At 44.7% G+C, this 19,171-nt stretch overlaps 1 protein-coding gene across 1 annotated transcript in view; it reads left to right on the top strand.

Annotated features, from left to right (window-relative positions):
* MRTFA (myocardin related transcription factor A) overlaps positions 1-19,171 on the top strand; it is a 227,596-nt gene that overhangs the window by 171,015 nt on the left and 37,410 nt on the right. The window contains exon 4 of the mRNA XM_036760825.1: positions 12,248-12,313. Within this exon, the coding sequence (XP_036616720.1) occupies positions 12,248-12,313 (66 nt within the window). The remainder of the gene's footprint in view (positions 1-12,247; positions 12,314-19,171) is intronic.

Raw genomic sequence — 19,171 nt, 5'->3', positions numbered from 1 at the left:
AAATGCAACAGTTTGAACTCAGTGACTACTGGAGTTTCTACTGTCCTCCTTCCCTGATTAGCCTACCTAGATTTCGAAACCCTCTTAGAGTGCCATCTTTAATGAGCTTCATGCCCGTCTCCCACCAACAGTCGTGGGCAGTGGAAGGTGATTCTCTTGAATGAGCACATTGATGTACTCATTTGCTTCTTAAAGTATTGTACCTGATAGAGTTGAATTCCAGAGAACGTCTGTATGGGCGTGGCTTATTGTTATCCTAAGCTAACTGGCCCTTACTATCTAATTTTCTCTCCACTTCTCACTAACTTGAACCTAGTTTTAACACTGAAATCTCACCTCCTTCACAAAACCTTTCCATGTGGAACAGAAGAAAACGATTATGGTTTCCTTCAATCTTACTCATTTTAGACATGGAATTCCCATCGGCACTGTGATTAATTTCCCCACCCCCAAATAAAACATTTCATCTTGAATATTTCTATTCTTTCTTCTCCTTCCTCTCTTCTTTCCTGTGTTCATTGACTGCTATGTCCAAAGTAGTCTCTGTGTAGATGTATGGACATCACTCAGTAAACATTTATTAATTACCTACTATGTGCCTGGCAATGTGCTGAGCAGTGGGGATACAAAAAGAATCTCTTGAGGAGTCCTCCTGTGATGTGGAAGACAACAGGCAAGCAGATGGGTGCTAACAAGAGCTAGGCAGGATAACTAGGAAATCATTAACACTAGAATTCCCGGGAGCTGGGAAGGCGTCTCATAGGAGAGGTGATTTTAGTTGGGACTTAAAGGAAGCCAGGGAAGTCAGTAGTCTAAGCCGAGGAGGGATTGCATTCTGGGCCTGGGGGAGAGCTGGAGAGAATGCCCAGAGCTGAGAGATGGAGGGTCTTGTTTGTGGAACACCTAGGACAGTGTCACTGGATCGAAAGAACACTGGAGTTTGGGGTGGGGGGAGGTCATGTGGTTGGACCTGCACTTTAGTGCCTTAATGGAGGATGTAGTGGAGTAGGGAGAGACTCAAAGCAGGTGAACCCTCCATCAGGGTCAGAGGAGAGAAGGCGATGTGTTTGAGATGTGTTTGAAATCTACAGGACAGGTCTTGGCAACAGCTTGGATGTAGTGGGAATGAGAGAGAGAGAGAGAGAGAGAGAGAGGGAGAGTGTAGATGTGTCTAGATATGGTTCTATCTATCTTACTCTGCACTGATTTCCTGGTTTGGCTTTATTCTCCTTTTTGAAAATCCTGTACTTAAGTGTCAGTATGATCTGTAAGTTATTGTTCCTGGGGAGTGGTGGCTGCCAGTGCATTGGATCATTATCTGTTTTAGTGCCTTGGATGCATAGAATTGTTTTCTAAATGCTATCTGAAAACGTCTCAGTTGTCCTTCCTGACCCATCGATACCACCCAATGTAGACTACAGTTCTATCCCTTTGACTTTATTTTGAACTTTTCGTGGTCATACAGGAAGCATTAAAGTTTTCCCACAGTCCTTCTGTCATCAGGACTAAGTTGTTTTGCCATAGCTTAGAAACCTGCCCGGTCAGTGGATTATTATTGTGGTACCTGAGAAGCTGATAAAACTCTCTTTGGTCCTTCAATTCCTTTGGATTTCTGTGTGGCAGGGCACTAACGGTGGCAGTGATATGGGCTCCTCATGTGGGTGCTTTAAAGGTGGCCCTGCCTGACTCCCTAAGACCATTGGCATTACCAAACCACTTTTAACAATTGACACACGCTTTTGTGGTTTGGGGCATTTACTGCACTCGCCCACATTTTCTACCGTCAGAGTCAAAGGCCAGTATTTTACAAACAGATGATAATCTCAAAGTGTATGACAAAGTAATTAAAATAGGGTTTTACTTAATAGTACATATGCAATAAGAAAGATGGTCATTATTATATATTATTGGGTGACACCTGCTAATGTGTAAATATGGCTGGTTTTAAATAAGTTCACCCATTTAAAGTCCTGATGGCATAATGGATTAGGCATTAGACTTGGAGTCAGTAAGACCTGAATTCAAATCTTACCTCAGAACCTTAGTAGCTTAGTGACCCTGGGAAAGTCACTTAACCTCAACATGCCTACGTTCCCTCATTTGTAAAATCATGAGATTGGGCTCAGTGGCCTCTAAGGTCACTTCCAGCTCTAAATTTATTATTAACCAATCAACAGGAGTTTATTAAGTATCCACCATGTTCCTGGCCCTGAGTTGGAAAAAGAAGTACAAAAAAGGAAACAGTCCCTGCTTGCCTTCACTTACTTCTTATAGGAAGACAACAAGTACAGATAAAAATATGTGCAGCAGAAAGATCAGGCTAATAAATATGACTATATTCAAAGCAATGAAATACAAGGTAGTTTGGGAGGGAAGACGTGGGGGGATCAGGAAAGGCTTCATGATGCACAAGGAGGTAACTATGTCGTAAAAGACGCAGAGAGTTCAAGGAGAACCAGCTGAGCCCTTTTCAAGGCTGCTCAACCACCTGTGGTGTCCACCTGGCTCTCAGCTCTCACCTTGGCAGACGGGCAACCACCTCTGCCTCACTTAAATCCAATTCACGAGCAAGGCAAGACATTGACCCATGCTGTCATTGGTCCTCTTTGAAAACAAAGGACAGTCATAAGAAGCTGATATAAAGTGGGAGTGCTCTCTAGACATCTGGGATGGTCAGAAGATGCAGTGTCATGGACAGAGAGGAGGCCAGTTTGGTTGGAGTATGGAGTGGGAGGCCGAACGCTGTCCAGTGAGGCTGGAAAAGATAGTTGTGGGCTTGTTATTTTGATCCTTGAGGCAATATAAAACTGCTGGAGTTGGTTGAATAGGAGAGATCTGTGCTTAAGAAAATGACTTTGGCAGCAGGCTGTAGGGTGGGCTAAAGAGGGGGCTTGAGCCGACCAGGAGGCTACGGAGATTGGTAAGAAGCATGAAGTAATGAAGGCCTGAGCTAAGGTGTGAGGGGAGGTAGAAAGGGTAAGACTTGGTGATGGAGTCAGGGGTCCAGGGCATGCATCGGAAGGCTGCCAGGCCTCATTTGGAAGAGGAGAGGATTAGGGAAAGAGAATGATGTGTTGATGTTAAGCTGTCTCTGGGACTTCCCGTGCTAAATGTCCGAGGGAGGATGGCAACTTAAACAGCACTTACTGAGATTAGCATTGGGCAGGCTCATAGTTCTCATAGTTCTAGGATTCAGTCAGTTTAAATTGGAACCACAGAATCTCAGTCATCGGGCACTTAATGATCGCTGCCATGTTGTGATTCTTCAGTGCTGTGGGATCCATATTTGGTGACCATTAATTCTGCCACTTTGCTTCCTAGGATTTTAATTCTTGGGTAGATCTGATGTGATGCTTTCGTTTTAGTTTAAAAAAACAAAACAAAAACCTGTGAAATCACAGTAAATTTTTAAGTAGAAATAGCTTGTAACGTCCATTATTAGGCACTTCACAAATGACCTTTAGTGGCTTTATATTATTGAAAAGCATAGTGTCCAGGACTAGGGCAATGATAATCTCTTGTTTTGTTCTGGGAGTGTCGCTTAGGAAAGACATTGATCCCAACTCTTGCTTTCTACTTACTACCCTGTGTGACCTTGGGGAAGTCACTTACAATTCCTCGGGGCTTCAGTACCCAGTAAAAGAAGGGGGTTAGACTAGATGACCTAAGAGGCCTTTTATCCCTAAATTTATAATCCTGTGGTCTAGGAACTAGGCTTGTTTATCCTGGAGAAGAGCAGAGAAGAGCTGGGGAGACATGATAGCTCTCTTCAGTCTGAGTTCCTTTCTCTTCTCAGTCTCCCTGACATCTCAGGTCAGTATCCTTTGACATCATCCTCCAGTCTCTGAGAAATGGGTGCCCCTTCCCTTTGCCAAGGCCAGTGTTCCTATATCTTCTCATCTTCTGCAATGCATCGCACCCTCAATTGGCCCCTCCCTTTTTTCTAAGTCTTCAACCTCTCCCTATCAACTAGTTCCTTCCCAGTGGCTTTCCAGCCTGCCCAAGGCTTCCCTTTCCTCAAATCACCTTCCCTAGACACTGCCGCCCCCTCACGGTGTCTCTCTCCTCCCCTTCTTAGCCAAACTCCATGGAAAAGGCTCACTTCCTCTCCTCAGCCTGTTGCAGCAGTCTCAGTTTCAGCTTCGTCTCTGAACTGTGGCTGTTCTCTCCAGAATGACCAGCGCTTATCTTAACTGCTCATTCTGACAGTCTCTTTTTAGCCCTGATCTTTCTTAGGCTGCCTCTTGCACTGTTGGCTCTCCACTCCTCCGGGATGCTGTCTCCTCTCTGGATGTGGTGATGCTGCTTTGGTTCTTCGTCCACTTGCCAGACTGCTCCTTTGCTGGGTCATCGAATGTGGGTATTGCCCAAGGTTCTGTCCTCCCCATCAGCTCCCATGGCTTTAACCCTCATCTCTGCCAGACCTCCCATATTTCTGTGTCAAGTCCTTAATTGGTAACTGTGTCTAGTCAGCTCTCCCCTGAGCTTCAATCCAACACCATCAGTTGCCTATTAGACATTTCAGACTGGAGATATCTCAGACTTCTCGCATCAAAAACTGAACTCATCTTTGCCCCCAAACTCTCTCCCATCTTTCTGGCAGAGGCACCACCATTTTTCAGTCTTCCAGGGTTGTAACTTTATCATCATCCTTGCCTCCGCCCACCTACCCGGGCAGTTGTCATGTTTCTACTTCTGCCTTAGCTCAGTTTCTCATCCCCTTTCACCTGGAATAGTGCAACAGCCTCCTCATTCGTCTGCCTTTTCTTCAGGCTCTCTCCACTTCAGTCTGTCCAACACACGCTGCCAGACTGATTTTCCTTTCTGCCCGTGTTAACCCTAGTGGCTCACAGTTGCCTCTAGGACCAGCCCTTCAGCTTAGCTATCAAAGCCCTTCACCACCTGACTCTAACCCATCTTTCCAGCCTCATTGGGCATTACTTGCTCTCTGGGCTCTGCTAGCCAGCTAAGCCGGCTGCCTGAATAAACTCCGTCTCCCACACCTGCGCCTCAGAGGCTCCTCCTTTCAGGATCCAACTCAGGCCCTGCTTTCTACTTGAAGTCTTCTCTGTTCTCCTCCTAACCCCAGCTGCTAGTGCCCTCCCTCTCAGGCCATCTTGTTTTTATTTCTGTATTCTAATATTTATTTGCATGCCCCATTTGCATATGAGTGTCTTGTGAGTAGGGGTTTTTGAATTCTTTGCATTTTTACCTGGCATCTAGCTCGGAACCTGACATACAACAGAGAGAAGGGAATAAATATATATAGCACCTACTATGTGCCAGGCACTGTGCTGTCCTTTTACAAATATCTCAGTTGTAAAAAGGAGACTAGAATGCCAACAGGTAGGTTGCTGGTTCATGCTATTATAATCTCCTTTTTACAGTTTGAGACACAGGGCAAACAGAGGTTAAGTGATTTTCTTGGGGTCACACAGTAAATGTCTAAGGTTAGATTTTAACTTGGCTCTTTCTGACTCCAGGCCCAGTGCTCTATCTTCTGTAATTAATAACTGCCTGTGGGTCAATTGATTGATGTATTTGATGATTCCATGATTTGGAGAAGGGAATTGACTTGTTCTTTTGACCTTGGCGGCTGGGGGGAAGCAATCATGGGGTGAGCAGAAGGAGATGTCTCCTGACCAGGCTCTCCCAAAGTGTCTTTGGCGCTCTCACAGAGGTGCCTGCCATGATCGCTTTGTCAGGGACGCTGTAGAGAGGATGCATGTCCAGGTGCAGGCTCCACTCGACGGCCTCTGGGTGCTTTATTCAGGGCATTTGGCGATGGCTCTTCTGCTTTCCTGCCTGTAGTGTCATTTTCAGGCCCCAAGTGGAATTTTCCTTGCATATCCATAGGGTTGCTGTTCAATGCATGTGAGGGCAAGGTTAAAAATATCTCATCTAACCTAGATTTTCAAAACAATATGAAGTCAAGGTCCCATGCCATCATGGAATAGGAATCATTTTCATATTTGGATAATTAGAGCCTGAGAAAAACAGCCTGTTACCCATCTTCCCTTCCAAGCTGAGCATATCTTTGCTGTCCTGGTTCTTAGAGGCCATCCGAGATGAGGGGAAGGGAATGAGCATTTAGATAGCACCTACTGTGCACCAGGCTTTGTGCCAAGTGCTTTATGAATCCCCTTTGAGTGGCTCAGGGAAAGGAGTGAGAGAGAGGTGGATATACCTTCATCTTCTTTTCTGTTCCTTTATCATATCAGTGACCTCTGGGATTCCTTTCTGTCTTTCTTTGTGCTTTGACTTTTATGTAAGCAGAAATGAGAAAGGGGTCAGATGTGTTCAGTCTGTAAAGGTTCTGTCCCACCATGTTCTGTCTCCATCTCAAAGTAAATGTAAGTTGTCATTATTTAGGAAGGAGCTAGAGGCATTGACAGTTCCTAAGGGCATAGATTATGGTGTTCAGTTCTACTTTATAGTGTTTTTAAAAATAACTTTCTTCCAAATCTTCTCTTTAATGGGCTGCTTGGTCAGTGACTTTTGTCACTACAAATATCTGTTCATCTCTCTGTAGGCCCCATGTATGTAGGCTCACTAGCTGATCCACTAAATATGTGGTGGAATTCATTGACCAGTAGATTGGGCAAGCCATGCTTTTTAGTTAGAGTGTGGGCCCAAGGGACAGCACCGGAGCCTTCTCTCCTGACTCAGCACCTTTAGAGTACCTAGCCCTGAAACGACCAGTCCGGGGTGCTCGACACTTCATGGTATGGGCTGCGTGGGCCTGGTAGGCCTTGGAACTCTGTTAAGGTCTTAACTTGTGTACTTACTGCACCACATATGTATGAAGCAGCTCTGTGCCCTCGTTTGTCTGGTTTGATTTGGTATTTATTAAAAGGCTGTCATGAAATGTCTGCCAAGATGACTCATCTCTGTAGTTGGCAAATATCAGGGAAGGAGAGAATTGATGTGGAATGGTGAGCAGTAATCAGATGAACCATAAGAAGAGAAAGTTCTGATGAAGAGCAGAAAACATTCTCTGATCATTCATCATCATCGTAAGTGACGAGGCTCGTTGTTACATACATGTAGATGATAGAGAGATCATAGTTGTTCCTTGACTCTGCTGCTTAATTTTTTTCCTTTTTATAAATATCACTGAAGTAACTAGAAGAGAATTATGCAATGTACCCAACAAGACACCCTGACTGTCAAGTTATAGCAACACCCAAGATAATAGAGTTACAGGTTCCCCTCACTTATTTCATTGGGGAACTTGGTTAGATTGCAGATAAATGGGGAGGTAATGACAGGGGTGGGGGAGGCCAGGGAACTGATGGCCCTTTCAGATAATTGAAGTCTAATTCTTATTAGCATTTGGAATGGAAAAGATTTTTAAATCTTCCCCAATGAACTAGAATTAAGAAGCAGTGGAAAGTACCTTGTTTGCCCAGGCCACAAGAGTTCAGTCAGTGAGCAAACCTGAGAGCTTTGCTGGGGGTCTCATGAAGAGAGTTGTCTTAATTCAGGATCATTGCCATGCCCAGATGGTCAGACTTGTGTAGTTTTCTGGTGGATTTTTAAAGAAAGTTATTATTGTTTTGCAGTAATAGTTGCTGTTAACTATTCTCTATCACATATGTCGTTTGTATATGTTGTCGTTTGTTTGTATATGTCGTCATTTAAGCAAGTTGTGTGCGCCCCCCCCATTAGATTGTTAGTTGCTTTGGGGTGTTTAGATCTGTTGAATTTAATAAAATTTTGTAGGTTTTCTTGTTCAGCACAATTTATTCTATATTGATATCATATATCTTTGTACGTAGAGATAGATAGATAGAACAATTTTCTAGTAACATCCCTAGAACTCTCATGAAGTAGTGCAAAATTTTTTCCCCCTCTTCTCTCACATTTCCAGTGCACTCTTTTATCTCGTTTGTTATATTATGGTTTCAAAATGTTCTGAAGAGAAATTAAATTCCGGGGTTAATTTAGAGGGCAAGAGCACCTAAGCTCGTTGCTGTTGGCTCCTGTCTCTGTTACTTGTGTCTGTCTTCTTAGAGACTGGGCCCAAGGATCCAAAGTCCTGCTAGACAACTTTTCCATTTGACTGTTGAGGCAGTGAGACTTTCCTCACTTCCTAAGGCTGTGGCCATCCTCAAGGAATGATCCTGAGCATAGTGTCTTCAGCCACCATGGAGTGTTTCATCCCTTATCATGCTTCCTAGGCTAGGTGAATTTCTGAATTGAAAGGGCACTCATTGGTTCAGGTGCCTGGCCTGCCTTCCCACTCCTGCACTCTCATGGTACATTGCCCTGGTCTTTCCTTTCACTTTCCTAAATCTTGGAGGATTAATTGAATTTAGAGCATCATGGATCTGGAATTGGAAGGGACTTTAGCAGCCATCTGATTCAACCTGCATATTTTCAAGATGAAGACATTGAAGCCAAGAGATGTCAAGTGAGTTGTCTAGAATCACAGGGCAGTAAGTGGCAGTTAGCACCTTTTTTGAACATAGATCCTCTGACTCCAGTTTCAGGGCTCTTTCCATTGTACCACATTGCATTCTAGTGAAATAACTTGGAGACATACAGAATTACAAAATCTGCTAATGCACAACATCAGGTGTAGTGTAAAAATGTGCTTTTCTTAAAAAAAAAAAAACATTTGATGTTTTAAAATTTAGAGTTTCTCTCCTTCCTCCCCACCCTCCTTGAGAAGGCATACAATTTGATATAGATTGTACATGCGCAGTCATGCAAAACGTTTCCTTATTAGCTATGTTGCAAAAGAAAATGGAGACCAAAAAGCCTAAAAAAAAAAGTTTTTAAAAAAGGATTCTTTGATCCGTTCTCAGACTTCATCAGTACTTTCTCTGGAGGTGGATAGCTTTTTTCACCATTTGTCCTTTGGAGTTGTCTAAGATCATTGGATTGCTGAGAAGAGCTGAGTCATTCATAGTTGATCATCATGCAGTACTGCTGTTACTGTGTACAGTGTTCTGGTTCTGCTCATTTAACTTTGCATCAGTTCATGTAAGTCTTCCCAGGTTTTTCTGAAACCATCCTGCTCATCATGTCTTATAGCACAGTAGTGTTCCATAACAATCATAGACCACAACTTGTTCAGCCATTCCCAAAAAATAGGCATCCCCTCAATTTCCATTTTTTTGCCACCACAAAAAGAGCTGCTATAAATATTTTCTACAAATAGGTCCTTTTCCTTTTCCTTTGATCTTTTTGGGATACAGACCTCGTAGTGGTATTGCTGGATCCAAGAGTATGCACGGTTTCATAGCTCTTTGGGCAGAGTTCCAAATTGCTTTCCAGAATGGTTGGATCAGTTCACACCTACACCAACAATGCATTAGCATCCCAGTTTTTCCACATCTCCTCCAACATTTGTTGTTTTCCTTTTCTGTCATTTTAACCAATTTGATAGATGTGTGAGGTGGTACCTCAGAGTTGTTTTAATTTGCATTTCTCTAATCATTAGTGATTTAGAGCATTTTTTTTCATAAAACATGTGCTTCTTAACACAGGATGATTCCTGCATTGTAAATGTAGGTGGGTTACTTTTATCCCCCAACTATCCCACCTCAGAAAAGGGAGTATCCCATCTGTAGGTGACAGGTATGTGTTAACAAACAAGGTCTCCTAATAACATAAGAATTAAATCTGAAAGGACCCTTGTTGTCGTTCAGTTGCTTTTAGTCATGTCCAACTCTTTGTGACGTCATTTGGGGTTTTCTTGCCAAAGATATTGGAGTGGTTTGCCATTTCCTTCTCCAGCTCATTTTACAGTTGAGGAAAACTGAGGCAAACAGGGTGAAGCGACTTGCCCAGGGTCATGTAGCTAGTAAGTATCTGAGGACAGATTAGAACTCAAGAAGATGAGTTTTCTTGACTCCAGGCCCAGTATTCTATCTACTGTTCCACCTAGTTGCCCCAGAAGGACTCTATTAGAGATCATCTAATACAGCCCTGTCATTTTATGCATAAGGAAATTGAGGTACAGATAGTCAATGGGTATTTATTAAGCATTTACTATGTATTGGGTACTGTGTTGAGCCATGGTGATAGAGAGTCAAAAGTCAAGCCCCACCAACCAAGATGATAGAGGATAAATTGGAGATAACCGACAGAAGTGAAGCACCAGCATTAAAAGGGACTGAGAAAGGCTTCTTGTAGAGATCTGAAGGAAGCTTGGGAAGTGAGGAGGGAGAGAATATTGTCTAAGGACCCACTGTAGCCTAGTGTGGACATAGGAGGAGGGGCTTCTCTTGTAAAGTGTCCAAGTCACACTGAGAATAAGCTGCATCAGAGTTAAGATTTGAACACAGGGTTGCAGGCTCTAAATCCAGTGTTCTTTCCACTCTAATATCCTATACTTGTGTATAAAAAAAAAAATCTCAATGTATGAGTCGTTCATGTGGTTTAGACAATAGTCCATTTGGAAAAGATCTGAGGATTTTAGTGTGTGACTCAGCAGTGTGACATACTGTGGCCCCAGAAGTCACCCTGATCTCTAGCAGTATTGGCTGGAGTGTCTTGTTCCGGTCCCCTCTCTCACCCAGAGAAATGAGGAAGCCATGGCAGTGCAAGCCCTCCCTGTAGACATGCCTATGTACACATAACAGTCTGACGTTTGCTGGTGTGTGAGTGAAGGGGATCGGTCATTCAGTTCTTATTAATCCCTCTAAATCAAGGTTCTTCACCCTGTTTGTCCTCAGAATAATGTTTTTAAATGCATAAAATACATAGGATTACAAAGAAAACCTTCATTAGAATAAAGCTGTAACTTTTTTTTTAATTTCACAGATTCCAGGTAAAGAAACCTACTCTGGGTGAAAGTTAAAAGGAATGTTTTATATTGGAGGGGCCCTTCTTGCTGGTCCTTGTTCATTGAGCAGGATTTAGATAAATGAAAGGAAGGAGCAAGATGCTTGGGCAGGATGAGGACTGCCTGACTCCAATGGAAGGACTCCGTGTCAGGAAAAAGTGGGAACTAAGCAGCTTTGGCCTGGGACCTTTGGTCAGGTCTAAACTTTGTTAACCACAGAAGAGAGGCTTAAAGCCTTGTAGACAGAGCCATGGTTTGGGGCTCAGGAAGACTTGGGGCAGGACCCTCCTGCAAAAACTTAACGTTCTGTGCCCCTGAGCAAGTCAGCTGCCTCCTCCCAGCCTCAGTTTCCTTAGGTATGTGGAGCACTTTCCAATCACTACGTATATTAGCAACAGCAGCAGTAACACAGCTATCTTTATGATTGTTGGCCGTTAAGAAGAGAGTGGGTACATTCACGTCACTTTCTGTCATCCCTGTCAACCAATGAAAAACTTCTTAGTGAGAGAGCAGACGACAGGGTTGGATACCCACCGCAGTCAATCATCTTGTTTGCAAAATTGTAGTTCTTCAGAGATGTCTTGTTTAAACATCTTTCTAGAACCCAGGCTCCAGCCTATCAGAGAGTACACGTTTCACTTATGTAAACTGTCTGTAAATACAGGAAAGGCCTGTGGCTTCATGTAGGGTGTAGTTTAGACCTTTGGGGGTTTTTTGGGTTTTGAAATACAGAGAATTGATTTTTATCTTTTTCTTTCTTTTTTTTTAAAACAAACTCTTATCAAGCTGCGCTGCCATGCCGGGGTGGCACCAAGCACTCACTTGATACCAAAATCGAGCCCCGTCCGGATGTGCTCAGAATCATCTCTTTAGACTTCCTCACCTCCAGAGAGTTTATAGGCCTTTGAATGCTCTGGAGGGTGAAGAAAGGGAGGAGGGCAGAGGGATGCCTGGCCAGTGAGGTGGACAGAGCCCTGCCAGCATTGCACAGGTGCATTAGAAACAGCTGCCATGCAGCCTGAGTCTCACAATTGCAGTGTTCATGCTACTCTGGGTTAACTTAGGAAATAAAGCCGTATAGAATACCCTTCTGCTGGATGGGAGTCTCTAGTACCTTGCCATTTTTCAAACTTCTAGTCTCAGGAAGAAGTGCGTTGCTATAGAAGGTTTTGTGCAAGAGGCGAGGCGAGGCTTCTGTGTTGTGTGGATTATCGCCTTGCGCGACCCTTCACAACTTCCTCTCCTGCCGCCCACAGCCAAATACGGAAACTGTGCTCTATCAGGACACTTCTGCAGTTGCAGGCGTTCACAACTCCCAGACCTCTCTTTACCGCTTAGACCCTCATGGCTTAGGATTGAAAGACAAAACTCATGGTGAATTTTAAAATGGGCCTTTTGTGGTACTCTGTCCCACTGACCCTCCATCTCCCTGTTCTCTCCATTGTGCAGTGCTCCAGTTGAAGCTTCAGCAGCGACGGACTCGGGAGGAGCTGGTGAGCCAAGGGATCATGCCGCGTAAGTGCCTGTTCCTTCAGCCCCATCCCTGCCCTCCTCTCTGAGCGGTAGAACCAGCTGCCTTTGGGGGCAGTGCTGGAGTGAATGTGCCTGATGGGATGGCATGAGAAATGTTTGGTACAAAGTAGAAAACCCAACAGATGTTGTTTCTTCTTCCCCCTGCCGCCTTTCAAAGTTCAGTGCGTCCAGAGAGCTGTAACCCTTCTGACCAGCAAGATTCAATGAAATACCCTTGATTAATTTGAAAGTGGAAGGCAGTGAGGGAGGGCAGGGAAGACTGTGAATCATCCTTTGATTCCGTGATGTACGCTCCGAAGAATGTGCTCTGAACTGTACCTTCGTGGGCAGGGCGGGGCTGGTAATCAATCTTTGTGCAGGTTTCCTGCCTTTATGGTTTTCTCCTGTGAGTTCTATCAGCTTACTCTAATTCTTGAACTTGAGCGTTGTGGGTGGAGGGCTGGTAAGTTTTCTGCCTTGCTGTTGGAGTAGGAGAAAACTCCCTGGGGTTTCCTTCTCTCCCCTCCAAGTCCTAGCCTTGTTTTCTGAGTTGCTGAAGCAGTCATTCTTGGAAGAAAGGCTTGACTCTGACTTCAGAGTGAGGCGTTGACAAGTATTGTGATGTGGCTGTGAGCTTGGGCTCCTTTAGAATGTGCACACCCATCGGTGGGGTTGATGGACAGCGGGGACGAGCCAGCTCTGAACTTCAGGCTCTTTGGGAGACTCATTGCCAATGATGTGATAGAACATAAAGAGGGCAGGATGTGTGTTGGGAGGCCTGACAGCGGACATGTCGCTTCATCTCTCTCAGCCTTAGCTTCCTGTGCTGCCCACAGGTTGCTCCTTGCCTCCCCTCGCCAGGTTATTAGGAGGGAATTGTTGGAGTAAGGCTGATCGCTGTTACCATCAATACCAGTAGGATCATCAGTTAGTGGACTCAGAAGCAAGCAGAACTTTTGTTGTTTCTGATGACGATCCTTTTTCAATCCCCAGCAAACAAGACATGCTTATATCTTTTCTAATTTGAAAAGCCTCCTGCCTAAAAAGGACTCCTTCAGCCACCTATTATGCCCCCAGAATTTCAGAGAAATAGATTAAAGGAAACTTCCGGAACTCTTTCTAATTGACAGAGAGGAAATCAGAGTTGTTCACCTTCGTAACTCAAAGTACATTGGTGACACATTCCCTGCCCTGCTTTTCTGGGCCCTCAGGATGAATGCATTACTTTTTCAAGAGTTAGGATTCTAGCAAGACCTGGAGCATTCTGGGAGGCCTGTCAAAGTCAGATCTTTTTCATGGTCTGTCATTACTCTGATACTGCACTGCTAACTCATCTTATGTCGTGTTCATCCCTGTCTTATTTTATGCCCTTCCATTGTAGAAACTGTTTTACAGTTTACCTGCTTTAACTGTGTGATCTGGCAAGTGTATCTCCCCGTGTGAATAGAATTAGAGCTTTCTCCATTTACTCTGTAGAGCGAGCGGTTGGAGTCCGTGTCACTTAGGGAACTGTTTACAAAACATTTGAATTGCAACAGCCATCCGCAGTAGGTTGTGCAAATATTATTATTGTCACTTTGTAGACTCACAGTACCAAGAGCTGGAGCCTGGAGCTCATTTAGTCTGACCCTTCACTTTACAGATGAGGAAACTAGCCCTAGAAAGGGACACAGAGTGAAGAGTCAAAGCTGTTTCCCTGTGACTCCAAGTCTGCCACTTTATCCGCTCTAGGACATAGCCTGCCGGCGGACCTTGCCCATCAGTGGCCTAGGCCTCCTGACGGAGCAGCGGAGCTGCCTGTGATCAGGCAGGGGAAAGCCACGCCTTACAAAGCGATCTCCAGGTCCATCTGTGACAGGTGGACCCTTGACTGGCTTCTCCTCAAAGAAATTGATGATAGCATGTTTCAGTGCTTCCTAAGTACCTAGCACTCCACTAGGTGCTTTGGGTGACAGTAAAGAAAAGGGGTGGGGCTGCATTCAAGGAATTAAATAACCTCTAGTTGGGGAGCTAAACCTGACCCAGACAGAACAGCTGGAGGCTGTTAAGTGCTGATGGGTGTGGGATGGACTCACAGGAGCCTGTCTCCTGGTCCCTGCCTTCCTCCCACATGTGCCTCCCCAAAGGAAAGGGTAGGTGCCTTGTAGGACAACATGGCGATTCTTTCATGTGTGCAAGGCAGAGTTAGGTGACCAGGGTGGGATCTCCTGGGACTCCTGCAGGTTTGGACTTGGTTCTCTTGCCTGTATACCATCCCAAGTTAGCATTATGAGACACAAAGGGCACTAGACATTATCTGGTCCAGGCTTTTCCTTTTTTTTTTTCCCCTTTTTTTCTTCTTTTCCTATTTTTGGTAGGGGTGAGACAGATTAAGAAACTGAAACCCAAAGAAGTTGGAGAGTCACACAGTCAGTCAGCAACATTTTATTCGATGCCTACTGTGTACCAGGCACTCTGCTTGACACCCAGGATACCCAAAACAGTCTCTGCCCTGAAGGAGCTTCCATTTTGTTGGTGGAAACCACATATAGAGAATAAATCCTAGGTGGTGCAGGGAGGGAAGTGGGGCATGAGCAGTCTCAAGGATCAGGCCAAGCTTCGTGCTAAAGGTCCTATTTCAGCTGAGTCTTGAAGGAGGCAGAGGGGAAGAAGGAATTCATGGCATGTGTAGAGGAGAGCTAGAGCAAAGACACGGAGGTAGGAAATAGCTAGATGTGAGGAGGAGCAAGAACGGCAGTTTTACTAGAACCTAAAGCTTGGAAGTGGGATAATGGATTCAAAGTGGGAAAGGTAGACCGAGGTCATTTGAAGGGCTTTCAAGGCCAAACAGAGGCAGTAGCCATCTCCTGGAGTTTGTTGAGCAGAGCATGGTCAGACTTGTGCAGGAAAAAAAAATCATCGTTGCAGCTGAGGGAGACAGGATTAGAATAGACAGAGCCTTGAGGCAGGGAGACCTCCCTAGCAGGTGAGACCACCCCAGAGGTCAGTCGTCATGTATGGGTGTAAGGAGAGCACAGAGGCCAGGATGAAAGCAAAATGGAGGAAACTGGAGAGTGGAATCAAGAATAATGCTGAGCTTACAAACCTTGGAGACAAGAAGAAGCCTGGAAAATTCAGAGGAGGATTGGGTGGGTGCTAGGGAGAATTTTGTGAACGAAGCCACAGAAACCTCTTTTCTGAAAAGGTCTTGGCAGATGAAGTAGGCCACAGTGCCTGGTTCTTCCTGTCTCTGTCCTAATGGCGCAAATCATTTGAGACATCTGGCCTGTCGTGGAGAAGGTGGTGTCTGCTGTAGACTGTTCAACAGGATCACTTCCCAATCTCCTTTGTTCTCAACATGTAAACATAGGTTTCAAATTTAACACCACTTAACTAAACTCTGCAGTTGTACAGACAACGCCAGACAGCACAGGATTATCTGTTCCAGGCCCTGTGCTTTAACCATGGATTTCTGAGGCTCTGTGTACCTTGAAGGAGCTACATGGGGGAAGGGGGGAGATGGCCGGGTAAGGGAGCCAACCTTGAAGTCAGAAAGCCGAGGCAAGATGTATTCCATGTGCTTCAGACAGATTCAGTGTTGTGTTTGGGGAAGAGATGAGCTGTGTTTGGAATGCCCTGTTCTTAAACAGTGCTTTCCCCTTGCCTTTTAGATTTGACATTTAAAGGTGTAAAAGGTCAGGAGGTTAAGGTGAATTCTAAGAGAAGTGTTCTGGCAGGGAGATGTTGCAGAGGAATGACCTTTTAAAGGAATCATGGAAGTTCTATTACTTGGCACAGACCAGAAAAATCTATAATCTCTCCCGGCCCTGTTGATTTCTTCCTTTTCAGACTAATACTGTTAAGTTTATAGGATTATTGAGAAAGGAACAACAGTGTTCTGTTTTTAATGAATTTAAGTCTGTAGCTAACATGCTGGTATTTTCTATTTCCTTGGTGCCCCCTCCCCCATTTTTTTCCACCTACAGTGTTTCTCCGTATCTTTGGCGTTGTCAGTATGTATCCTTCCACTCCCTCCGCTCGTGTAGATCATAACCCATTCATGCCTTCTCATACTGCATCATTTTTCATAGAATCGAAGTTAAAGACACCTCAGAGTCCATATTGTTCAACCTGTACTTGGACAAGGAAGTTTGTAACAGTATACCCAAAAACTTACCTTTAACTGCTCCCTGAGGGAGAGCCCATTACTTCCCAAGGCAGCCCAGTGTATTTTGGGATACTTCTCATTCTTAAATTAATTACCCTTTAATTACCCTTTGCCCTTTTCAGACTTCCAACCAGAGTGTCTCCTTCTGTCTTCTTGGGCCAAGAAGATCAAGTCGAATTCCTTTTTTATAGATGACCAAAGGCAGGCAGCTGCCATATTACACCAAGTCTTCTCTTCTCCAGCCCAACAGGTTCTCCCTTTCCACCAGCTCTTCCACGGCATGATCTTGAGGGCCTTCGCCATCCTGCTTGTTCTCTTTCTGGCCAGTCTTCAGCTTAACAGTTGCCTTCCTAAAACGTGACATCGAGAGCAAACACAGCATTCTCTGTATAGTTTGACCACGGTGGGGAGCAGCAGGATTTTCACCTTCCTAGTCCTAGACACTGTGCCTCTCTCAATAGAGCCTGAGGCTGTGTTTTCCTTCTTAGCTGCCATATCACGTTGTTGAATTAGATCGAGTGTGTAGTCCACCAAACCCGCTACAGGGCTCTCCCCACACCTCTGCCATCTTGGATTTCTGAAGTGTAAGATTGATTTATTTCAATCCAACTTAAAAACTTTACATTTGTCTCTAACAAATGTCATCTCAATAGATTCAGCCCATTTTTGGTGTCTGGTACACTGAGCTTGGTGCCATTTACACGTTCGATAAACTCACCATTTTGTGCCTATGACAAGAATGTTAACCAGTACAGCTACGGCGCCCACCACAGATTCCAAGCCCTCTCCTCTTCCGAGTTGACGTTAGATCACTTTTTTGGGGCTGGGCCATCAGCCAATTCTAAATTCACCACATCTCTCTCTTTTCAGTGAGAATATTGTGAATGATTTTGTCAAATGCTTTGCCAAAAACTACGTAAACTGACAGCATTCCCCTGACCAGCCTAGTAATCCTGTCAAAAACTGAAATTGTAGACACACACATAATTTGAATTGCATCTATACACGCACGCATATATACACATAGGCACGTATGTAATCAACGTTGTACTTGTTCAGTGACAAGCATTTCCCTTCACGCAGAGAACTGTAAATCTCCTCTTTAACTCTTTGGGCAATGCAGATAAGTCTAGCCAGCTCTTCACTAAACAGATCAGCTCTAGCAAAGAAAAGCACCTTCTCTAGTGTCAGATGCCACAGTAAAATAGATCTGCTTGTCTTTTCCCCTCTGTTTCTTCCCAAATTATAGAGGGAGTAGAGGGCAGCCAGGTGCAAGGTTTCTCCCCTCCGAAGCTCTTGATGGCTCTAGAACAAGCTCAGATGGCTCTATGCACAGGGTCCGGATTTAGCTGTCTTCCCATCAGCAGACGAGCTCTCAGCTCGCCATCCTTTCCCCAGCCAGTCATCAGAGCACTGGTCTCTCGCCTTCCTTAGAGAAGGATGACAGCCTTTTTTGTCTTTCTTCCCTTTGCTTCTTGGGACTTCTCCAGGCCTCAGCTTACCCCCTTGCTCCTTTTGTCTGCCTTTTCCTATAGTTTCTTCTCTCTGGTTTCTGATGCCTCCTCATTCCCAGTGACCAGTCTCTCACCTATGATGTGCAGTTCACCAGTTGCACTTTTCTGCCAGGTAGGACCTCAGCAGTCCATGTATATAATCTTTCTGTAGTCTCAAACACTTGTTTGAGTTAAAGTTTCTCAGTTGAAATCATCTCAGCTCTAAAAACAGTGACATGCAGATTAACTGATGAATCACAAAGGATAGCCTATTGGTCATAGTTACCTCAGGTACTAATCTCCTTTCAAACAGGTTCTCTCAGTGTATTTCATTGAATGAGGTCTTATCTAGCTAGTCCTGAGAACAGTCTGTGTCTCTCTTTGACATTTTATCTGAGAGGGGTGGAGTCAAGGTAGTGGAGCCTTAGGAAGCAGTACCACTGAGCTCCCCTCTACAGAGATCTAGAAGATGCACCAGATCTAATCTTGATGGAGAAATCCTGAAAAAAGTTTCAGAGAACCATTTTCTCAGACCAGCTTGGTATAGGGGAACAAAGAGGTCTATGGATACTGGGGATGAGATTAGGCCAGGAGGGGGCAGAATACTCCAGCACCTGGGGAGAGGCTGTCCCATACCTATACCAGGGCACGACAATGGAGACAAGTGGCAACTGGCAGCTTTGTCTCCTAATACCCAATCCTGGATCATAGATCTGGGGTGAACTGAAAAGGGGACCTCTTCATGGGAATGGTGATCCAAGGTAGAAAGGCTGTAGAACAGGGAAGTAGCAAGTTCAGAAGCAAGCAGTAGCTGAGTGGCACAGATTCCAGGAGCAGAACAGGGTATCAGTTCCAGCATCTAGCCTGGTCTGCAGAGGAGTAACCAGGGTAAGAATCTCATACCAAAGAATCCTGCCTAGGATTCTTTCATTCAAGAACCAGCAAAGCTTTCACTTGGCTAATAGGGGCTGAGTCCCTAAGCATTCTACTGTTTGATCAGGCCAGAACCCAGGTCAGGAACTCAGAGCTCAGATTAGGTAAGCAGCAGTCAGACTTTGCTCTATATCAGACTACCAGGGGAGCACTTAAAGCCTGCCGCTGAGATCCTGAAATAAGAACACTCAGTACCCCAAGAAAGCAGTAATGAGGCAAGCCCAGATCTCCCCACCAGAAGTGTGCAGAACCCAGCCCTAACATCAAGTCTGAAATCAGGAAGTAGGT

Source organism: Trichosurus vulpecula, chromosome 5 (genome assembly GCF_011100635.1).
Source record: "Trichosurus vulpecula isolate mTriVul1 chromosome 5, mTriVul1.pri, whole genome shotgun sequence".
NCBI classification, from domain to species: Eukaryota; Metazoa; Chordata; class Mammalia; order Diprotodontia; family Phalangeridae; genus Trichosurus; species Trichosurus vulpecula.
This window is presented reverse-complemented; position numbering and strand designations above follow the sequence as displayed.